Source organism: Orycteropus afer, unplaced genomic scaffold (genome assembly GCF_000298275.1).
Source record: "Orycteropus afer afer isolate SDZICR_OR568_19922 unplaced genomic scaffold, OryAfe1.0 scaffold00123, whole genome shotgun sequence".
Lineage (NCBI taxonomy): Eukaryota > Metazoa > Chordata > Mammalia > Tubulidentata > Orycteropodidae > Orycteropus > Orycteropus afer.
This window is the reverse complement of record NW_006921710.1, coordinates 4,373,427-4,389,992: the sequence shown is the minus strand read 5'-3', so window position 1 is coordinate 4,389,992 and position 16,566 is coordinate 4,373,427. Positions and strand designations below refer to the sequence as shown.

Genomic DNA, 16,566 nt, shown 5'->3' with positions numbered 1-16,566 from the left:
CCTTCCTGATTTTAAACCATACAGTAGCCCCTTGTTCTGTTCAAACATCGGCTGCTTTGTCTATGTACAGTTTCTGCATGAGCACATTAAGTGTTCCAGCATTCCTATCCTTCACAGTATTATCCATAATTTGTTATGGTCTACACAGCTGAATGCCTTTGCATGGTCACTAAAACACAGATAAACATCTCTCTGGTTCTAGTCTTCATGGTAATAGGCTCCTGATCTCGACTGCTTGCACTCTTGCCCACATAGCTGCCAACACAGTGTTTCAAAACAGAGATCTCGTGCCTGCTTCACTTTAGAGTGGTTCAAATTCATACTCTTGAGGGTGAAGTCCAAGCTACTAAATGTGATCCATGGGCTTGAGTTTCCACTTGCAGAGACTTTTCATGCTCTTTGCTTCCTGGAGCAATATCCTTGCGCTCTACTTAGCTAACTCCTCATCCTTTAGTCTCAGCTTATATGTTGCTTCCTCCAGGATAGCTTCCCTGATCTCCCCCCAGCTGAGTTAGCATTCCTCTGATGAATACTCTTCTTCTTTTTCTCCTTCGCAGCCCTTACCACTGTTGTAATTACGTGTTTCTGTTTTTACTGTCTGGCTGTGTCACTGGTTCATAGTGCAGTACCTGGCATAGAGTCCTGCTCATTCTTAGTAAAAGAACAGACCCCATGGTGAGCTTGTTTCTATGTTCTTAAGTGAGAGGGGAAATGGAGGCATGGGGACACCTCAGTCCCTCCTAGAATCAGCTGAAATGAATTCCTTGCTTTGCTGTCCTTCCTCAATGGAGAGTGGGATTATCTTTCCCCTGGAGTCAGAAGCTATTTAGTCAGGTGTCACTAAAGAACTAGAAGCCAGGACTTTCAGCCTCTTGCTTTGATGTGAAGTTAGCTTTGCAGAATGATTTGAATGCAAGAGACTGAAGGTACTGTCATCCAAGGGACAGGAGCAGATTTGAGATATTGAACATTCCTCTACATCAAGCAAGATTGTGTGACTAGCAAAGCATGCGTGAGACTGGCCCTCTACCCAAGGGAGCCTTTCTGCCAGGTAACTGGACAGGGCTGATTCTCTCCTCTCTTTCTTGCACAGGAGAGGCATTGTTGCTGAGCACTTGAGCAGAGACATAGTTAATGACAACATGACAAGCGAGGTGATAGAAGATGAGAAACAATTCTACTCAAAGGCCAAGACATACTGGAAGGAAGTCCCACCCACAGTGGACGGCATGCTCGGGGGGTACGGCCACATCTCCAGCATCGACATCAACAGCTCCCGGAAGTTCCTGCAGAGGTTTTTGAGGGTAGGCAGGTCTGGTGTGCTCTCCAGGAGGAGAGGCTGTGGCTCTGGTGGCACTGCCTGGTTTGCATGGGACGCCACCCTTTACAGGGTCTTCAGTTACCTGTGTTTACCACCAAGGCTTGAGTACAGGGGGTGAGACTTCTGGGTTGTGGACTTAGACCAGCCAGATCTGGGTGTTATGCTGAGGACCCCCAGTGCTGGAATGGAGAAGTCTTCTCTCAGACTGTTCCGAGTTTTGTCAGGGATGACATTTTTACTCTCCTGCCCTGTTTGTGGGCATTTGGGGCTATGAGTGTTACCTATTCTGCTGTTTGGAGACTCCTCCTAGTTACTTGTGGTTTTAGCCCAGTGTTCACCCCTGCCCTCCTATGCACAGGCCGGGATCTCTGTCTGAAGCCCTTGGGTCCTGGTCTCTTCTTGGCTCCTTCCCCTGACAAGCACTGGAGGCTGCTGCTTGCTCCCCTGCTCTATCCAGGGTCTCCCCTCCACCCACGTTCCATCTTCCCAAATTTGTTGAACTCCCTTATTCAGATTGTCCCTCTTCTTTCCTTTTCACGGTTTGGCTCTTTTTATCCCGTGCTGTCATCTTAACAGTGTCTCAGAAGGGAGAGTAAGTTAGTGCACACCCTGAAGCTGTCACCTTTAAGTGGAAGTCAGCTTTCATTATAAAAATGTGGCCCAGATAAAGGAGAATGTCCTATGCTTACATCCACTGGCATTCCCTACCAGCCTGGGCTAATAGCTTGTACCGCGTCCTGATTCAAATCTTTCGTGGAGTGATAGGGCCCTGGCTTTCCCACCCTACCCTACAGATTATACCTTTCTCTGCTTTTTAGGAAGGTCCAAACAAGACAGGGACTTCCTATGCCCTGGACTGTGGAGCTGGCATTGGAAGGATCACCAAGCGGCTGCTCTTGCCATTGTTCAAAGTGGTGGACATGGTTGATGTGACGGAGGACTTCCTGGCTAAAGCTAAGACCTACCTGGGTGAAGAAGGCAAGAGAGTGAGGAATTACTTCTGTTGTGGTCTCCAGGACTTCAGCCCAGAGCCTAATGCCTATGATGTTATCTGGATCCAGTGGGTGATAGGTGAGGATCATACTTCCCTTCTACGCCTTCCTGTAAGTCTCCAGCCACTGAGGTTCCCCACAAGGTCCTGGGAGCTGGGCCCCAGTACTCCTGCTGCAACCAGGCCAGTGAGGAGGACTCGAGTCCTGCTTTATGCTTCTCAGGACCGTTCTAGATATTCAACCTAAAAGGGGATCTCCTTCAGTCTTTTTTGGAATCCATTTAGGGGCAGTTTTTGTCAAAAAGTGAAAGGCCACTTAACTGCACTCAAAGAAAGGGACAATGAGTTTTTATAAACGAGAGTTTTTAGTAACAGTCTGCAAAGCTTCCACATCGGCTGGTGCCGGCGAGCAAACTCTGCTTCGCCACCGTCCTGCACTCGCTCACTCAGCAGCGCGTTGAGGCTGAGCTGGGATGCCGCTCCTGGGGGCCAGTTCAGTGGCAGGCCCCTGGCTGGCAGCACGGTTCTACTGTGAACACTCTGGCCTGTGTCACGTGGTCCCAAGAAGCCTCTGACTGAAACTTGAGTGCAAGGAAAGATTTCTTTTTGGGAGCCCTGCAAGGCTAAAACCCAAGACCATGTACACTCAGTAGAATTCAGTAAAACCCCTCAGGACTGCTGTGAGTTAGTGAGGTGTCCTGTGTGGTAAGCACCTGACAAAATGCTGGGCACAAACAGTGCTCAGTGAGTGGAGGCTGCGTCACTCCCCTAGTAACCAGGGCCTCTACCTTCCCCAGGCCACCTGACCGATCAGCACCTGGCTGAGTTCCTGCGGCGCTGCAAGCGAGGTCTGCGTCCCAATGGCATCATTGTCATCAAAGACAACATGGCCCAGGAGGGTGTGATCCTGGATGACGTGGACAGCAGCGTGTGCCGGGACCTGGAGGTGGTCCGTAGGATTATCCGCAGTGCAGGCCTCAACCTCCTGGCTGAGGAGAGACAGGAGGGCCTCCCTGATGAGATTTACCACGTCTATAGCTTTGCCCTCAGATGAGGCCCAGCAGGGACCGGTGTTGGGGTGGGGAGGGAGTTGGAAGTTGCAAGAGCCAGGGGCTCCATGTTGATGGTTCAGGGGTGTCGAGAGGCCACTAAATATACCTGTCTGCCGTCTACTCACTAGACTCTTTATAAGGAACCCTGTGGGGCATGCAAGGAACCTGGCTTAATCCACCTTGAGAGGCAGGGAGCCGAGCCTCTGGCTGCAGGTGCTCCCTATGTGGGAATACACATCAGAAGCTGAAGTCCTCTGGGCCTTGGCTGTCACCACCTGGCCTTTCAGCCATGGGTAGAGTAACCCTGCTGTTGTGGACTTGAACAACTGTGGTCTTTTACCTAAGGGGGGTGAGGCATGGCCTCGAGAAGCCAGCCTGGCAGTGAGCCTGTGGGTATTTCTGCATTCCTGGCTGGGAGAACCACCAGGAATCAGCCACATTGTGCAACTTATGGGAATGTTCATGTTTCTGCGTCCTATTTGGTGATGGGGCCCTGGTGTCCATAATGAATGTGACAGTCAAAATAGCCTGCAGCAAAGGGAAACTTCTGTGACCTCATTCTTCACTATGCCTATGGCTCCTCCATGGCAGGCATTTTCAGACAAAAATAAAAGGGGTGAATCCCTATACTGTGAAGGCCCTAGGTAGTCTGGAGTAGTGCTTTCTGTACTTGGACAGTAGAATCACACTACTTGGGAACGGTACCCAAGGGCCGGCACTCGTGCCTACCTCCTTCCTGGCTGCCACAGGATTCTTTATCCTGAATCAGGAGAGAGGGGTAGGCGGGAACGTTACACAAGGACTAAGGCCGAGTGAGATCAGTTTAATTTTATAAATATATAGTTGCTTTAGCTTATTCCCCAAAGCATATAATTTTGCACAATTCATAAGACCAATGTGACTCCGATACGACTTTGGGGAGGGTTCAGCTTTCAATCTTGGCGACTTTTTCCATCAGGTGAGCCCATCACAATAGGAGACACTGGGGGAAGGGCTAACCCTGGATTTGGCACAGCTGCCACCAGAGCGCAGCCCTAGTGCTTTGGTGGGCAAGGCTGCAGGTGACCTGCCCCCAGAGCTGCAGAAGCTGGTAGGGATCAGCTTAGCTTACAACACCCAGAAGAGCTTCTGGTGGTCTTCATGCGCTTTCTCTCCCAGCTCACCAAAAGCACTCATTTATGGCAGAACCTGGAGTGAAGAGGCAGAGGGCAAGGGACTCGGGCCGGTTCAAACCCACAGGACCTACCCTGGCTTCCTTCCAGCTTCAGCTGTGTCTACGCAGGAAGAAGCTGTTTCCTGCAGCCCTCAAGAGTGCCTAGACTTGGTTGCTTGCCTGCTTCTCTAAATGCACTGGGTTCCCCTCCAATGAAGAGAGAGTAAGCTTTTCCCAAATCTAAACGCTGTTCCCTTTCTCCTGCATGGGTTGAGACTTGGGGCCGCTGCTGGAAGGGAGGTAAGCAGTCTCCCTGGAAGACAGAGAACTACAGCTTTTACCCCTGGAATGTTCATGGTTGCTGGGCTCTACCTGGCTGGCTCTGTACTCATTAAAGCGGTCCCCTCTCCAACCTGCACTATTTGATAGATGAAAACAAAGATTCCCAGGATCAAAGACCTCTCCACTAAGGTGGTCATAGGTACTTAACCAGCAACAGGCTGACTTCAGCTGCCTAAACCACTGTTCCCTTTAGTCTGGGGCTTGAAAGCTGGAGGGTCGCCTGGGACCTGTCAGATGTCATCTTGAAGGGTGCCACTGTGCTCACTGAGGAGGTACCACTTGAGCCTGTCAGGTAGAGGTAGGGCCTTGACCTTGACATCCACGGGCCACGGCTGAAGGTACAGCCGGATGTAAACACGACACAGGTGCTTGAGGGGTGGAGGGTAGCTCTCTAGCTGCCTCAAGGAGCAGTGCAGGGCCTGGATCCTTCCTGCTAGGCTGCCCACAGGGTGGATGTCAAAGTTTTCAGGCAGCTGGAGTTTCTGGGAGTTAGTCACCATGAGATCCAGAACGGTCTCAGCTTTGCGCAGGAGATCCACGTGGCTCTCGTCTTCAGTGCAGCCCGGGTGGGAACAGAGCCTCTCAAAGATGATGTGAAAGCCAGACCAGCAGGACGCCCCATGCACGGAGCAGTTATAGGAGGCGCCAGACTCCAGCAGGAAGTGCAGCAGGGGGAAATGCAGTTTGAAGCTCTTGAGGCAGAAGTGGGTGAGGGATTCGTGGGCTGGGCACTCACTGGGGTCTGCCCCATGAGCGAGCAGCAGCTGCGTTACTTGGAAGCAGAAGCGGTTGATGAGCTGGGCCTCCTCTTTGTCCCCTCCCACTGTTTCACCGAGCAGGAAGATGATGCAGGTGAACACAGTGTCCCCATCTTTGGTGGTAGCCTTGACGTCTGCCCCTAGAAGAGCCACCAGGAGACCAGAGGTATGAGAAGGCTTTAAGACCTTACAGATGAACACTTTACATTTACAGGGGGTTGGGGGAGCCTAGAGAAACCAGGTTAAGTGCTGTGCCGAAGGGCGAGGCCTGGGAACAGGCCGGGGATTCCTCCGGGAAGGACAAGGCTCACCTCCCTCCAGCAAGAGCCGAATGTTCTCAGTATTGTGGATCTGCACCCCATCACTGCTGGCCAACGCGTGGAGAAGAGCAGTCTTTCCTGGGGAGGAAAGGGGAGAGTGAAGGTGAGCGGGAGGCCAGGAAGCTGGGATCAAGCACAGACACCTAAAGGACCAAACACGTGAATGCGGCAAAAGGCCTGACTTCTCTGCTGGGCTGATGGTGACAGACTCTGACCTTCTCTTCCACCTGCACAAAGTGGGAGAAGGGCCAGGAGACGGAGGACTTTTCTGGGCAAAGAAATGCTAACCTGAGACCTGGGCAGGTCTCTCCCGACAGGAAGCCATCATTCCCTCACCACCCTTCCACCTACAAAGACAACCTGTGAGTGGTGGAACCACTGAGACTATGGCCCCTAGCTGCCCTTCAGGTCTGGAACTGAACCTACACCTGTGGCTTCCAGCCAAACAAAAGACAGGGATACGAGTTGAACATTTACCTGAGGTAGATACATTTCTTGGAGAGAACAATCATGGGAGAAAGAATGGCTGTGTATGCATAGGGAGACAGCTCAGGGGGCAGGAGTGCATGGAAGGATGGACACAGGGAAGAGGTAACTATCGGGAGGAAGTGGAAGGGGAGCTGTTGCATTGGGGTAAATTGTAGTCAATGTCAGGAGATAACGTGTGTGTGAACTGCTGTATGGAAAGTGAATTTGCTCTGTAAACTTTCACCAAATCACAATTAAAAAAAAAATTGGCTTGTGTGCCAGGGCCCTCTAACTGTAGGCCCTTGGTTACACTGGGCTCTCTTCCCCCACCAGGTGCTGAGGCCCAGGGCTGTCCTGCTGCTCTGCGGGTAAACCCACCATGCTTGTCAGCCGCATTGACATCTGCTCCAAGGTCCAGGAGGCGCTGCAGGCAGGGCAGGCGCTCTGGCTCCTCACTGGCCAGGTCCAAGGGGCTGCTCTCGTGAATCTGAGCCAAGAGAACACAGACCAGCTTGGCCTGGGGGCCTATGACAGTGCTCAGGGCTTCCCACCACAAGTGCCCCGCTCAGAGCAGGATGCACCTGGCTGCTTACCCGATCCCTCCGATTAATGTCGGCCCCGTGACGCACCAGCAGCTCCACCATGTCGGGCTGGTTTCGCAGGATGGCGATGTGCAGGGCAGTGTAGTAGGTGACTGGGTCTGAGGGCACAGTCACAGTTCATGAAGGCTCTGGCACATCCTCACAGGGTTCCAGGACCTGGCCTTGAAGCCCAGCCCTGGCACTCCTACCCCAAGTCCCTGGAAGCTGCAGGCCCAGGCTCCTATCACCAGGAGAGGTCAGGACAGAGCTGTCCTCACCAGACACTAAAGTCACTTCACTTCAGGTCCTGGGGCGTTATGGTGTGCACATTACTTAACCTGTTTGGGCTTTAGCTTCCTCTTCTGTAAAATGGGGACATAAAATGGGGCATCTCCTCAGAGGGTACTGGGAGGAAGGTGGAACGTAACTCTTCGGTTGCTTTATTCCTTGAACTTGGTAGTAACAGCCAAGTTATGCAAGGTCTGATTTTGAACGGGCCCTCCTTCCTCAGCTCCTTGACCCACCAGGAGCCCAGCAGCCTCTGAACCTTCCATAAATGGGAAGGAAAGGCATGGCTGGGAGCATCTTGTGTTAGTACAGAGACCCCTGCCTCTGGACCAGCCCTGCTTGCCCAGGTGAAAGAGGAAATGAAGAGAGAGACTCCATCACCACCCCTGCACTTACAAGCTAGGGACCAACATGGTTCTACCAGGATCTATGCCCAATGTGGCTTATCTGTTTTCTCCTCTTCCTGTGGCATGAACAAAAATGCAAGATGACTCAGAGTAAGTGGCAGGAAGGTACCTTTCCTTAGCTCTGGGCACAGTGCCAGCAGCCACATTTTCATAATATCAATGCCTGTGTCTGGGAGCTGGGGAAAGCTTGTTAAATCAATCACACAGTAGAAGGAGCAACGAACTTGCTCTTGGAACACTGGGGAGGCTAAGAGCCATTTGAAAGCTGGCAGAGCACGGGATGTACCCATTGTGGGCCTCTTCCGGTAAAAAAATGAGAGGCAGCTCCTAAGAGAACAGTAAAAGCAGGGCCCTAACGCCTGGTCGCCCACCCAAGGTAGAGCCATACAACTGCCCACCCTTAACTCCTCTAGGCACCAGCTGACCTTCAAAGTTGAGGTTGGCCCCATTCCGTAGGAGAACATCCGCCGCCCGCGTCAGCCCCAGCTCAGCCATCTTCAGCAGGGCGTTGCTCACACCTTCCTGGTAAAATGGGGAGTGGGCTTTCCTCTCCAGCAGCTCAGTGAGAACAAGGATTCGGCTTGCCTCGCTGGTGACATAATTGGGCCTGGGGCAAGAAAGGCAGACCAGTTGACGGTAGGAACAACTGTTGGACCAGATGGCAGGGGCACCCTGTGGCAAAGGACCCTACCACCCAGCTGGTGCCCACTGCCCGCATGCTGTCATCACCCACAGAGGGCAAGAACCCCATCTCTGTTGGACAGAAAGCCTCTCGGGAGGTTGATGGTCGAGAAAGGGCCAAGTGGCATCTTTTAAACTGCAGCAGAATCCTTGGGTTTGTTGACAAAGAACTCAGTCTGTCTCCATTCTCCTCCCAACCTGGTCCCCAGCTTGCCAACAGAATTTAGTTCCTGGCTTGGGTACAGACACTCATATTCCGGCTGATAGGCCTGACGGGAACGCTAAAGACCAGAAGCCAGAAGCAGACCCTGATGTTCCTTCCCCCAAAAGATCTTCACACTCAAAGACACTGACTGTCCCCGAGCTGCGGAGGATGTGAGACCGGCCAGGGCAGTTCCTGCGGCCAGGGCAGCAGGAGCCCTCTTTTGGTCCCCTCACACTGAGACACTGAGCCTCCCAGTCTTCCAAAGGCTGTATGTACATAAAGTCCCCCACACCTCAGCCCCGACCCACCTACCTCCCCAGTCTCACTTGCTCCAAACCCATTTCCCCACTTCCTGGCCAGAACTAACTACCAAGAACTGCCAGAGCTTCCCCTAAGAACTCAGCCCCATGGGCAGCTCGGTGCCTCTGCACACAGCTCTGACACATGCCAGGCTCCTTCAGACTGCCGCTGCTTCCCCTGGGTGAGGCTACCCCCTCCCAGAGCTCCCATTGGCCCCTCTCGATCCGAGTTCCTACAGTTGTCTGGTTCAACATTTGAACCTTACCGCCTAGACAGGGTGCCATCTCATCCCCCATACCCATCTCAACCTCTGAAGAGTGCCCAGCACACCACGGATGCCAAGCTAACATTCCGAAACAGTTCGTGCATGACCTCTGGATCTCCCAAAAGGCCCTGCAGCCCCCTTTGCTGCCCTATCCCACCCAGAATGACCACACAGTCAAGGAGACGCCCTGTACTGCATTTTCACAGCAAGCTTCATTATTTGCAGAGCTGTGGTAGTGATAAGGAAGGCCTACGTTTCCACCAAAGCTCCCAGACAGACTCATCACAACCACAGTGGCTGAAATTCCAACTGATCCCCACCCCCAACACATACACCTGACCCCCTTTCCTCTGCGCTCTCATCCTCACTGCACCTAATACACTATACAATTCACTTACCATCGTTGTCAGCCTCTCTCCTCTGGGACATAAAGGGTGCGGTTTCTACTTAGTTCAGTGATGCATCCCAAGCGCATACCGCTGTGGGTACAGAATACTGACAGACAGGCTCACTTTCTAACACCTTTCCCATAAATTCATAAATAGATCTGCTCTCCGGTATATAAAATGCAACCAAACCCCTGCCATTGAGTTGATTCCGACTCACAGCGACCCTACAGGACAGAGTAGAACTGCCCTATGGAGTTTCCAAGGCTGAAAATTTTTATAGAAGCAGACTGCCTCATCTTTCTTACGCGGAGCGGCTGCTGGGTTCGAACCGCCGACCTTTTGCTTAGCAGCCGAATGTGTTAACCACTACGCCAACAGAGCTCCTATAAGATGCAAAGTCATTTACAAAATTTGCCTGTGCACACTGCCCTTGGGTAAAAATGATGCCCTCAAAGATTCCATGTTCCAGGTGGAGGGTACAGGGTAGGGAGCGCATAGGGTGGAGCCCTGAGCGGACGCCCTCCCTCCCTCCTCTGCGCTGGCCGAGAGTAACCACCACCCTAAAAAGGCAGGATATAGGTCAGTGCGGAGGAGCTCGCGCGTTGGAAGCCACGCAACTCCGGCCTCCCGGCTCCACCAAGCTTGTAGTGACAAAGAGGAAAGCAGCATTGGGTCAGAGCCTGCAGGAGAAAAGCGAGTTACCCGTCTAGGGGCTCTTGCCGCTCGGGGTCCTGTATCCCTAAGGAGCCCAGAATCGCGTCTACCAGCGGCTGGTATTCGAAGATGATCCTTCGGAAGCCATGCAGAAATGGCATTGCGGCAGCCCCGGGCGCTGCAGGAGCCGCGCTTTCAGCCGAGGCCGAGACGACTACTGAGCGTGTTCCAGTGGCCGCGAGCCTAGCCTGGGCCCTGTTGGTCCAGTCTTTGAAGGTCCAGCCGCCGAATTTAGACCGGGTCCGATTCACCGTCCAACTAGCTATTACGAACCGGAAGTGGCTTCTGCGCTTCCAACCCGCACCGGCCCAGGAAAGATAGTTGCATGCCGACAGCGCCCCCTGCGAACTCGGAGGACCGCGTCCGCATCCTGGAGCGCAACCCCCGGCGGCCCTGTCACTGCCACCGCGAAAGACACCGCTAGGACTCACAGCCAAACCAAAGCCCGACTGGACTTTGTATCTTCCTGCCCCGACCCTGCGATCCCGTCGACGGCCGCTGGGCGCCGTCCGAGCTTCTCCCATTACGCGCCCAGGCTCGGGCGCTGCCCGGGTCTTTGGGGCTAGGGTGGTGACTCAGCCTTGGGCGTCTTCGAGCCCAGTGCGGCTCGGATCCGGATCACCGTTACTTTCGGCTTGGCCTAGCTCTCTGTCCCTCCGCCCGCCATCCGCAGGAGGGGCTATGGCCACACCTTTGCTCCTGTGGCATGTTGATTGGAATGATGAAGACCACCCTGTCCACATTCCCAAACGCCCCACAAGGGGCAGTGGAGACAATTCCTTATTCACTGTCTTTAGAAGCTCCTGGCCCAGCCTGGCTGCCGGCTCCTGCCATTTTCCACTTTGATGAACTTTCATTTCCTCTTTTGTAAAATGGGAATGATTGCATGCACCTAAGGTCCTGAATCAATTGCTCTGTAAGTGCAGACTGAAGTCCAGTCTGGCAGAAAGGAACCAAAGATTGGGGCCACTGCTGTGGGGTCATGGTACCATAATTGCGCCCCTACACTCTCAGTTCCACGACTGATCCCTGATGCCTTGTAATTCTGCACAGTTGATTTCCATCCCAGCTGTTCACATAACGCAGCCTTGCAGGGTTAGGAGTCTGCATGGCTCCTGCCAGGCTGCAGGAGTTGTTGAGCCAAGAAAAAAAAAAAAAAAAGGCTATAGGCAGCATTCAAAGGCAACCCAATATATTTTATGATTATTCACAGAAATGAGAATAAGGCCTCCACCATGAGCAAAATTAGACTTTGTGAGAAAGACCAATCCAGAGCATGCTCGAGTCCAGCTCCAGGGACCAAGAAGGGCCAAGTATGCAGTAGGGGCTGGATAATTGCTACCCAATATTATTGTTATTGATCAAAAGCCATCAAGACTCCCATCAGGCCCTCAAAACACCACGATTTGCCTCTCTCTCCATTACCTAAGGAAGTGATGAGAGGAGGGGCTTCTCGGAAGGAACTCCCACTGCAGGGTCCACAGTTCCCAGCACACTCCTGCCTTGGCTCTTGCCCCAGCAAAGAAGTATCTTTTTGAGTTAAATAGGGAAATTTTACTCACATAGAAATGGGGATTTCCAGCTTGTCTTGAAAAATCAAATTGGGCACCTGGGTCTGAATTCCCATTTACTAACACTGAGATACTTTCTCCAAGTGTCCCTCAGTTTCCCCAAGCATTACCCTGGGTGTGTGTGTGGGGGAATATGCTCTAAAGTTTCATCCCCATCCCCCAGAAACTCTTCCCCTACAAATTGATCCCAACGTCTTGAATAGGGCAGTAGGCCATGACCAACCCAGGGGCTTTGCAGCTCTTCTCTCATTTGATTCAGAGATGCTTGCTCCATCACACAGATGAGGAGACTGAGGTTCCTGGAGGGGTTGACCGCCCAAGGACACACAATGAGTGACAGTGAGCGACTGGAGGAAGTTTGTCTAGACTACAGTCCAGACCAGGACATCATCCTAGTCAGAGCTGGGTGGGATGACTTGGGTCTGAGGCTGGCTTCTGCCCTGGCTCCATGGATGGCCTTTGCCATATCTGGGCCTCAGTTTCCTCACCTGTATCCTGAAGGCCCTTCCAGCTCTGACAGTCTTGGATCCATTGGGAAGCTCTTTGAGGCTGTTGATGGGCTCCGCCATCGGACAGGGGGTGAGGCTCGGCAGTTACGGTAACAATAAGAGTTGTTGTTGTTGTTAGACGCCGTGGAGTCAAACTCACAGTGATCCTGTGGACAACGGGTCGAAACGCTGCCCGGTCCTGCGCCATCCCCACAGTCATTGCTAGGCCAGAGCCCATCGTTGCAGCCACTGGGTCAGTCCGTCTCACTGAGGGCAACAGTAAGATTGACCTTTTATTTACTGAGTCCTTTCTGTCTGCTAAGGAGCCCTGGTGGCACAGTGGTTAAGCACTCGGTTGCTGACCTAAAGGTCAAACCCACCAGCTGCTCCATGGGAGAAAGATGTGACAATCCGCTTCTGTAAAGATTACATCCTTACATCCTTGGAAACCCTAGAGGGCAGTTCTACCCTGACCATCACTGTGAGTCAGAATCGACTCAATGGCAGTGGTTTTTTTTCTTTTCTTCTTCTTCTTCTTTTTTTTTTTTTTTTTGGTGCTTGTGTCTGGGTGACTCAAGTGCTTCTGGACTGGCTCCTAACCCAAAGGCTGTGGTTTGAACCCACCCAGTGGCTCCGAAGAAGAAAGGCCTGGCCATGTGCTTCCTTAAAGATTATAGCCAAGAAAACCCAATGGAACAGCTCTACCCTGAAAGACATGAGGTCTCCAGGAGTCAGAATTGACTTGATGGCAATGGGTATGATTTGGTTTTGGTTTTCTACTGAGCTAGACGCTTGATATGCTGACCTCATTAAGGACCTCACCAATTTAGGTTATATCAGTACAGGTAGTTCCCAACTTAGGATGTATTCAAGTTACCGTGAGCTTGAATTTACTACCTTTTTTTTTTTTTTTGTACATCGTATTGTTAGTAATATGTACCACATACAGTGCTGCAGTGTATAATTTGCAGGTGTGACCATTCTCATGACAACCCACAAAGATAAGCAAAGATTTATATTATATCAGATTTATAATGATACTGATAATAAAACACACACACACACACACACACACAACTCACTGCCATCGATTCAGATCCAACTCATAGTGACCCCTCCTTGGGTTTCTGAGGCAGTATCATCATGGAAGTAGATTGCCCAACCTTTCTTCCGAGGAGTGGCTGGTGGGTTTGAACTGCCAGCCTTCTGGTTATCAGTCAAATGCCTTAGGCATTACGCCACCAGAGCTCCCTGATCATAGGCAATAATAATAATAAAAAAAAAAAAGATATTCAACTTACAGCAGAACCAGTTTTCAATGGAGTCGTTGGAGTGGAACCCTGTTGTAAGTCAGAGACTACTGGTATTCCCAGGAGCCCTGTGCCGCAGTCAGGCACTGCACTGCTGACTGTTGGTGGTTCGAACCCACCCCGCAGCTCTGCAGGAGGAAGACCTGGAGATCTGCTCCCATAAAGATTACAGCCTGGAAAACGCTGCGGGGCAGTTCTACTCCGTCCCACGGGGAAGGTATGAGTCAGGAGTCAGAATCAACTCAGCGTTACCCAGCAACATTAGTACTCCATTTTAAAAAGCAAGGAACCTGAGGATCAGAGAGATTTGAGGGCCTGTCCTTAGTTGCAAAGCTAGGTCGAGACTCCAGCCCAGGTCTGTGGGACTCTTTCATACTTCTGGCGTTTGGGAGTTGAATGTCGTTGCAGCTCTTCCAGCTCTGGGCCTGAGAGGGTCTGGGCAAGCCAGAGGGAGGAGCTGACCCCTGCCCTTTCATAGCCCTCGGTCACCACACTATGGAGCCAGGTCCTGTCATCTGCCCATCGCCCAGGCTCCTATCTTTAGAAAGCTCTGTGCCCCCTGACCTCCCTCCTGTCAGCAAGGGCAACCTCGTTTCCTCCATCTGCCTCCCATTAAGGCTTTGCCTCTCCGAGCCTTTGATTTCAGCTCTGAAACCTTCTCCTGCTTTCCCCGCCACTATCCCTCTTGTCTTGTATGTTCTTGCTGCCCGCAACACCAGGGTTCCTCCGCAGAATGTGGGTCCTGGGGCCAAGCACCTGTGCCCAGTAAGTCCCTAGCAGAGTCCATTTCTGTCTCCTACTCTCTAGGGAGTTTGGGAATTGCTCTGACTATCCAATGTGCAGAGGGGAATAACCTTAATATATAAAGAACTATTAAAAATCAACAAGAAGAATGCAGAAACATTAGAAGAATAGGTGAAGGCAAGTCACAAAAAAAAGAGAAAAACTGTCAACAAACACAAAAAGACATGTTTAGCTTCTCCAGCTGTCCAAGAAATGCAAAATTAAAACAACATGAAATATTAAGTTCTCTGTTGTTGTTTTATATGCCATGGAGTCAGACTCGACTCATAGCGACCCCTCCTTGGGTTTCTGAGGCAGTATCACTACGGAAGTAGATTGCACAACCTTCCTTCCGAGGAGTGGCTGGTGGATTTGAACTGCCAGCCTTCTGGTTAGCAGTCAAATGCCTTAGGCATTACGCTACCAGAGCTCCCTAGGGGGAGCACACCTAGGGGTTACTATAAGAACTGGTTAAACCTTTTTGGAGAGCAATTTGGCAATATGTAACTTAAGCTTCAAAAAACCACTTTGTCCTAACAATTTAGCTTCAAGGAACTTAGCCAAAGAAATAATCATGGACATTTATAATGGCAAAAAAGGTGGAAACACCGCAAGCATCCATCACAAAACCCACTGCCGTTGAGTTGATTCTGACTCACAGTGACCTATAGGACAGAGCAGAACTCCCCCATAGGTTTCCAAGCCTATAAATCTTTTACAGAAGCAGACTGCCTCATTTTTCTTCCACGGAGTTGTTGATGGGTTCAAACCACCAACCTTTTGATTAGCAACCAAATTCCTTAACCACTATCCCAACAGAGGTCCTTGTCCAGCACAGAAAAACAAATTCCAAACTCACTGCCATCGAGTCGACTCCAACTCATAGCGACCCCCTTTGGGTTTCCAAGGTGGTAGTAGATTGCCTTCTGTGGAGTGGCTGGTGGGTTTGAACCGCCAACCTCTGGTTAGCAGTCAGATGTCTTAGGCACTACGCCACCAGAGCTCCTTTGTCTATCACAAAGGCGATGTGAAATAATTGGTGGACATCCACACAGGGGAAACAGCCCAACTGTAGTAGTTTCCCCCTGTGCTCGGAGCAAAATACCAAAACCTGAGCAGCTTAAAGCAGCATGTGTTTATTCTCCCACACTTCTACAGCTCAGAGTCTGAATGGGCTCTACAGGTTTCTCTGGCCCAGGCTTCACAAGGCTCTGATTCTGACGCTCTGGGAAGAATCCACTTCCAAGCTCATTCATGTTGTTGGTGGACCCAGTTCCTTGTGGTTGCAGGACTGATGGCCCTGTTTCCTTGCTGGCTCTCAGCCAAGGCCCGTCTTAACTCCAGGAGGCTTCTCTCTTACCCTTCATCCCTAAAGATGGGTGTTCAATTCCTGGCCCTGGTACCAGCGGATGTGATCCTGTTAGGAAGTAAGAGTTTTTCTTCTGTTGTGTTAATGTGGTCATACCCGTGTAGGGTGGACCCAAAACCTAATCAATTCTGAGTTAAAGAAAAGACCAGACTAAACACAGAGACACACTCAGGGGGAGGCAGATGCCAAGGAATGTCAGGGGTCACCAGTGGACACCAGGCACTGAGAGGCTCACAGGAGGAATCAGCCAAGACCTGATGTGGACTCCTGGCCTCTAGAACTGCGAGAAAATAAATTTCTGTTCTTCAAAGCCACCCCTTTGTGGTATTCGTGTTGCTGCAGCACTGGGAAACGAAGGCAGTCTCAGAGCAGCAGCAGCTGCTGGGTGTCAAGTCCTCTCCATGCTTGGAATCGCTCGGACTTCTGCCACATCTCACCTGCTCCCAGCCGCAGAAAGTTCTGTGCTTTGAAGGGTTCATGTGATTAGATAGGACCCTCCAAGATCCCCTTCCTACCTTAAGGCCTGTAGACTCAATGCCATCTGCAAAGCCCCATTTGCCACGTAACGTAATACATTCACAGATCAGGGTGGACATCTCTAGAGACCATTATAGATTTACATAGATAATGATATAGACCCATGTCCATGGTGGCCAACTATCCTGGTTTACCTAAGACTGTTCTGATTTTATCACTAAAAGTCCCGTGTCCCAGGAAATCCCTCAATTTCTGACAAACTAGGATGGTTGGTCATTCTGGTATTTACTGAAATGGCAAGTTTACCTAATGATGATAGCTAACACAAGGCTT

General features: G+C 51.3%; 2 protein-coding genes across 2 annotated transcripts; one reads left to right on the top strand and one right to left on the bottom strand.

The window, feature by feature from the left end:
* The first annotated feature begins 1,142 nt into the window (after positions 1–1,142).
* Positions 1,143–3,366, top strand: NTMT1 (N-terminal Xaa-Pro-Lys N-methyltransferase 1). The gene is made up of 3 exons (XM_007944237.1): positions 1,143–1,304; positions 2,140–2,392; positions 3,110–3,366. The coding sequence occupies exons 1-3, from the start codon at positions 1,143–1,145 to the stop codon at positions 3,364–3,366; spliced, it is 672 nt and encodes a 223-aa protein (XP_007942428.1).
* A 1,723-nt stretch (positions 3,367–5,089) lies between these two features.
* Positions 5,090–10,336, bottom strand: ASB6 (ankyrin repeat and SOCS box containing 6). The gene is made up of 6 exons (XM_007944235.2): positions 10,224–10,336; positions 8,107–8,288; positions 6,999–7,105; positions 6,784–6,892; positions 5,929–6,015; positions 5,090–5,757 (listed from the first exon to the last, which is right to left on the bottom strand). Exons 1-6 carry the CDS (start codon positions 10,334–10,336, stop codon positions 5,090–5,092), a joined length of 1,266 nt encoding a protein of 421 aa, XP_007942426.1.
* Positions 10,337–16,566: the final 6,230 nt, after the last annotated feature.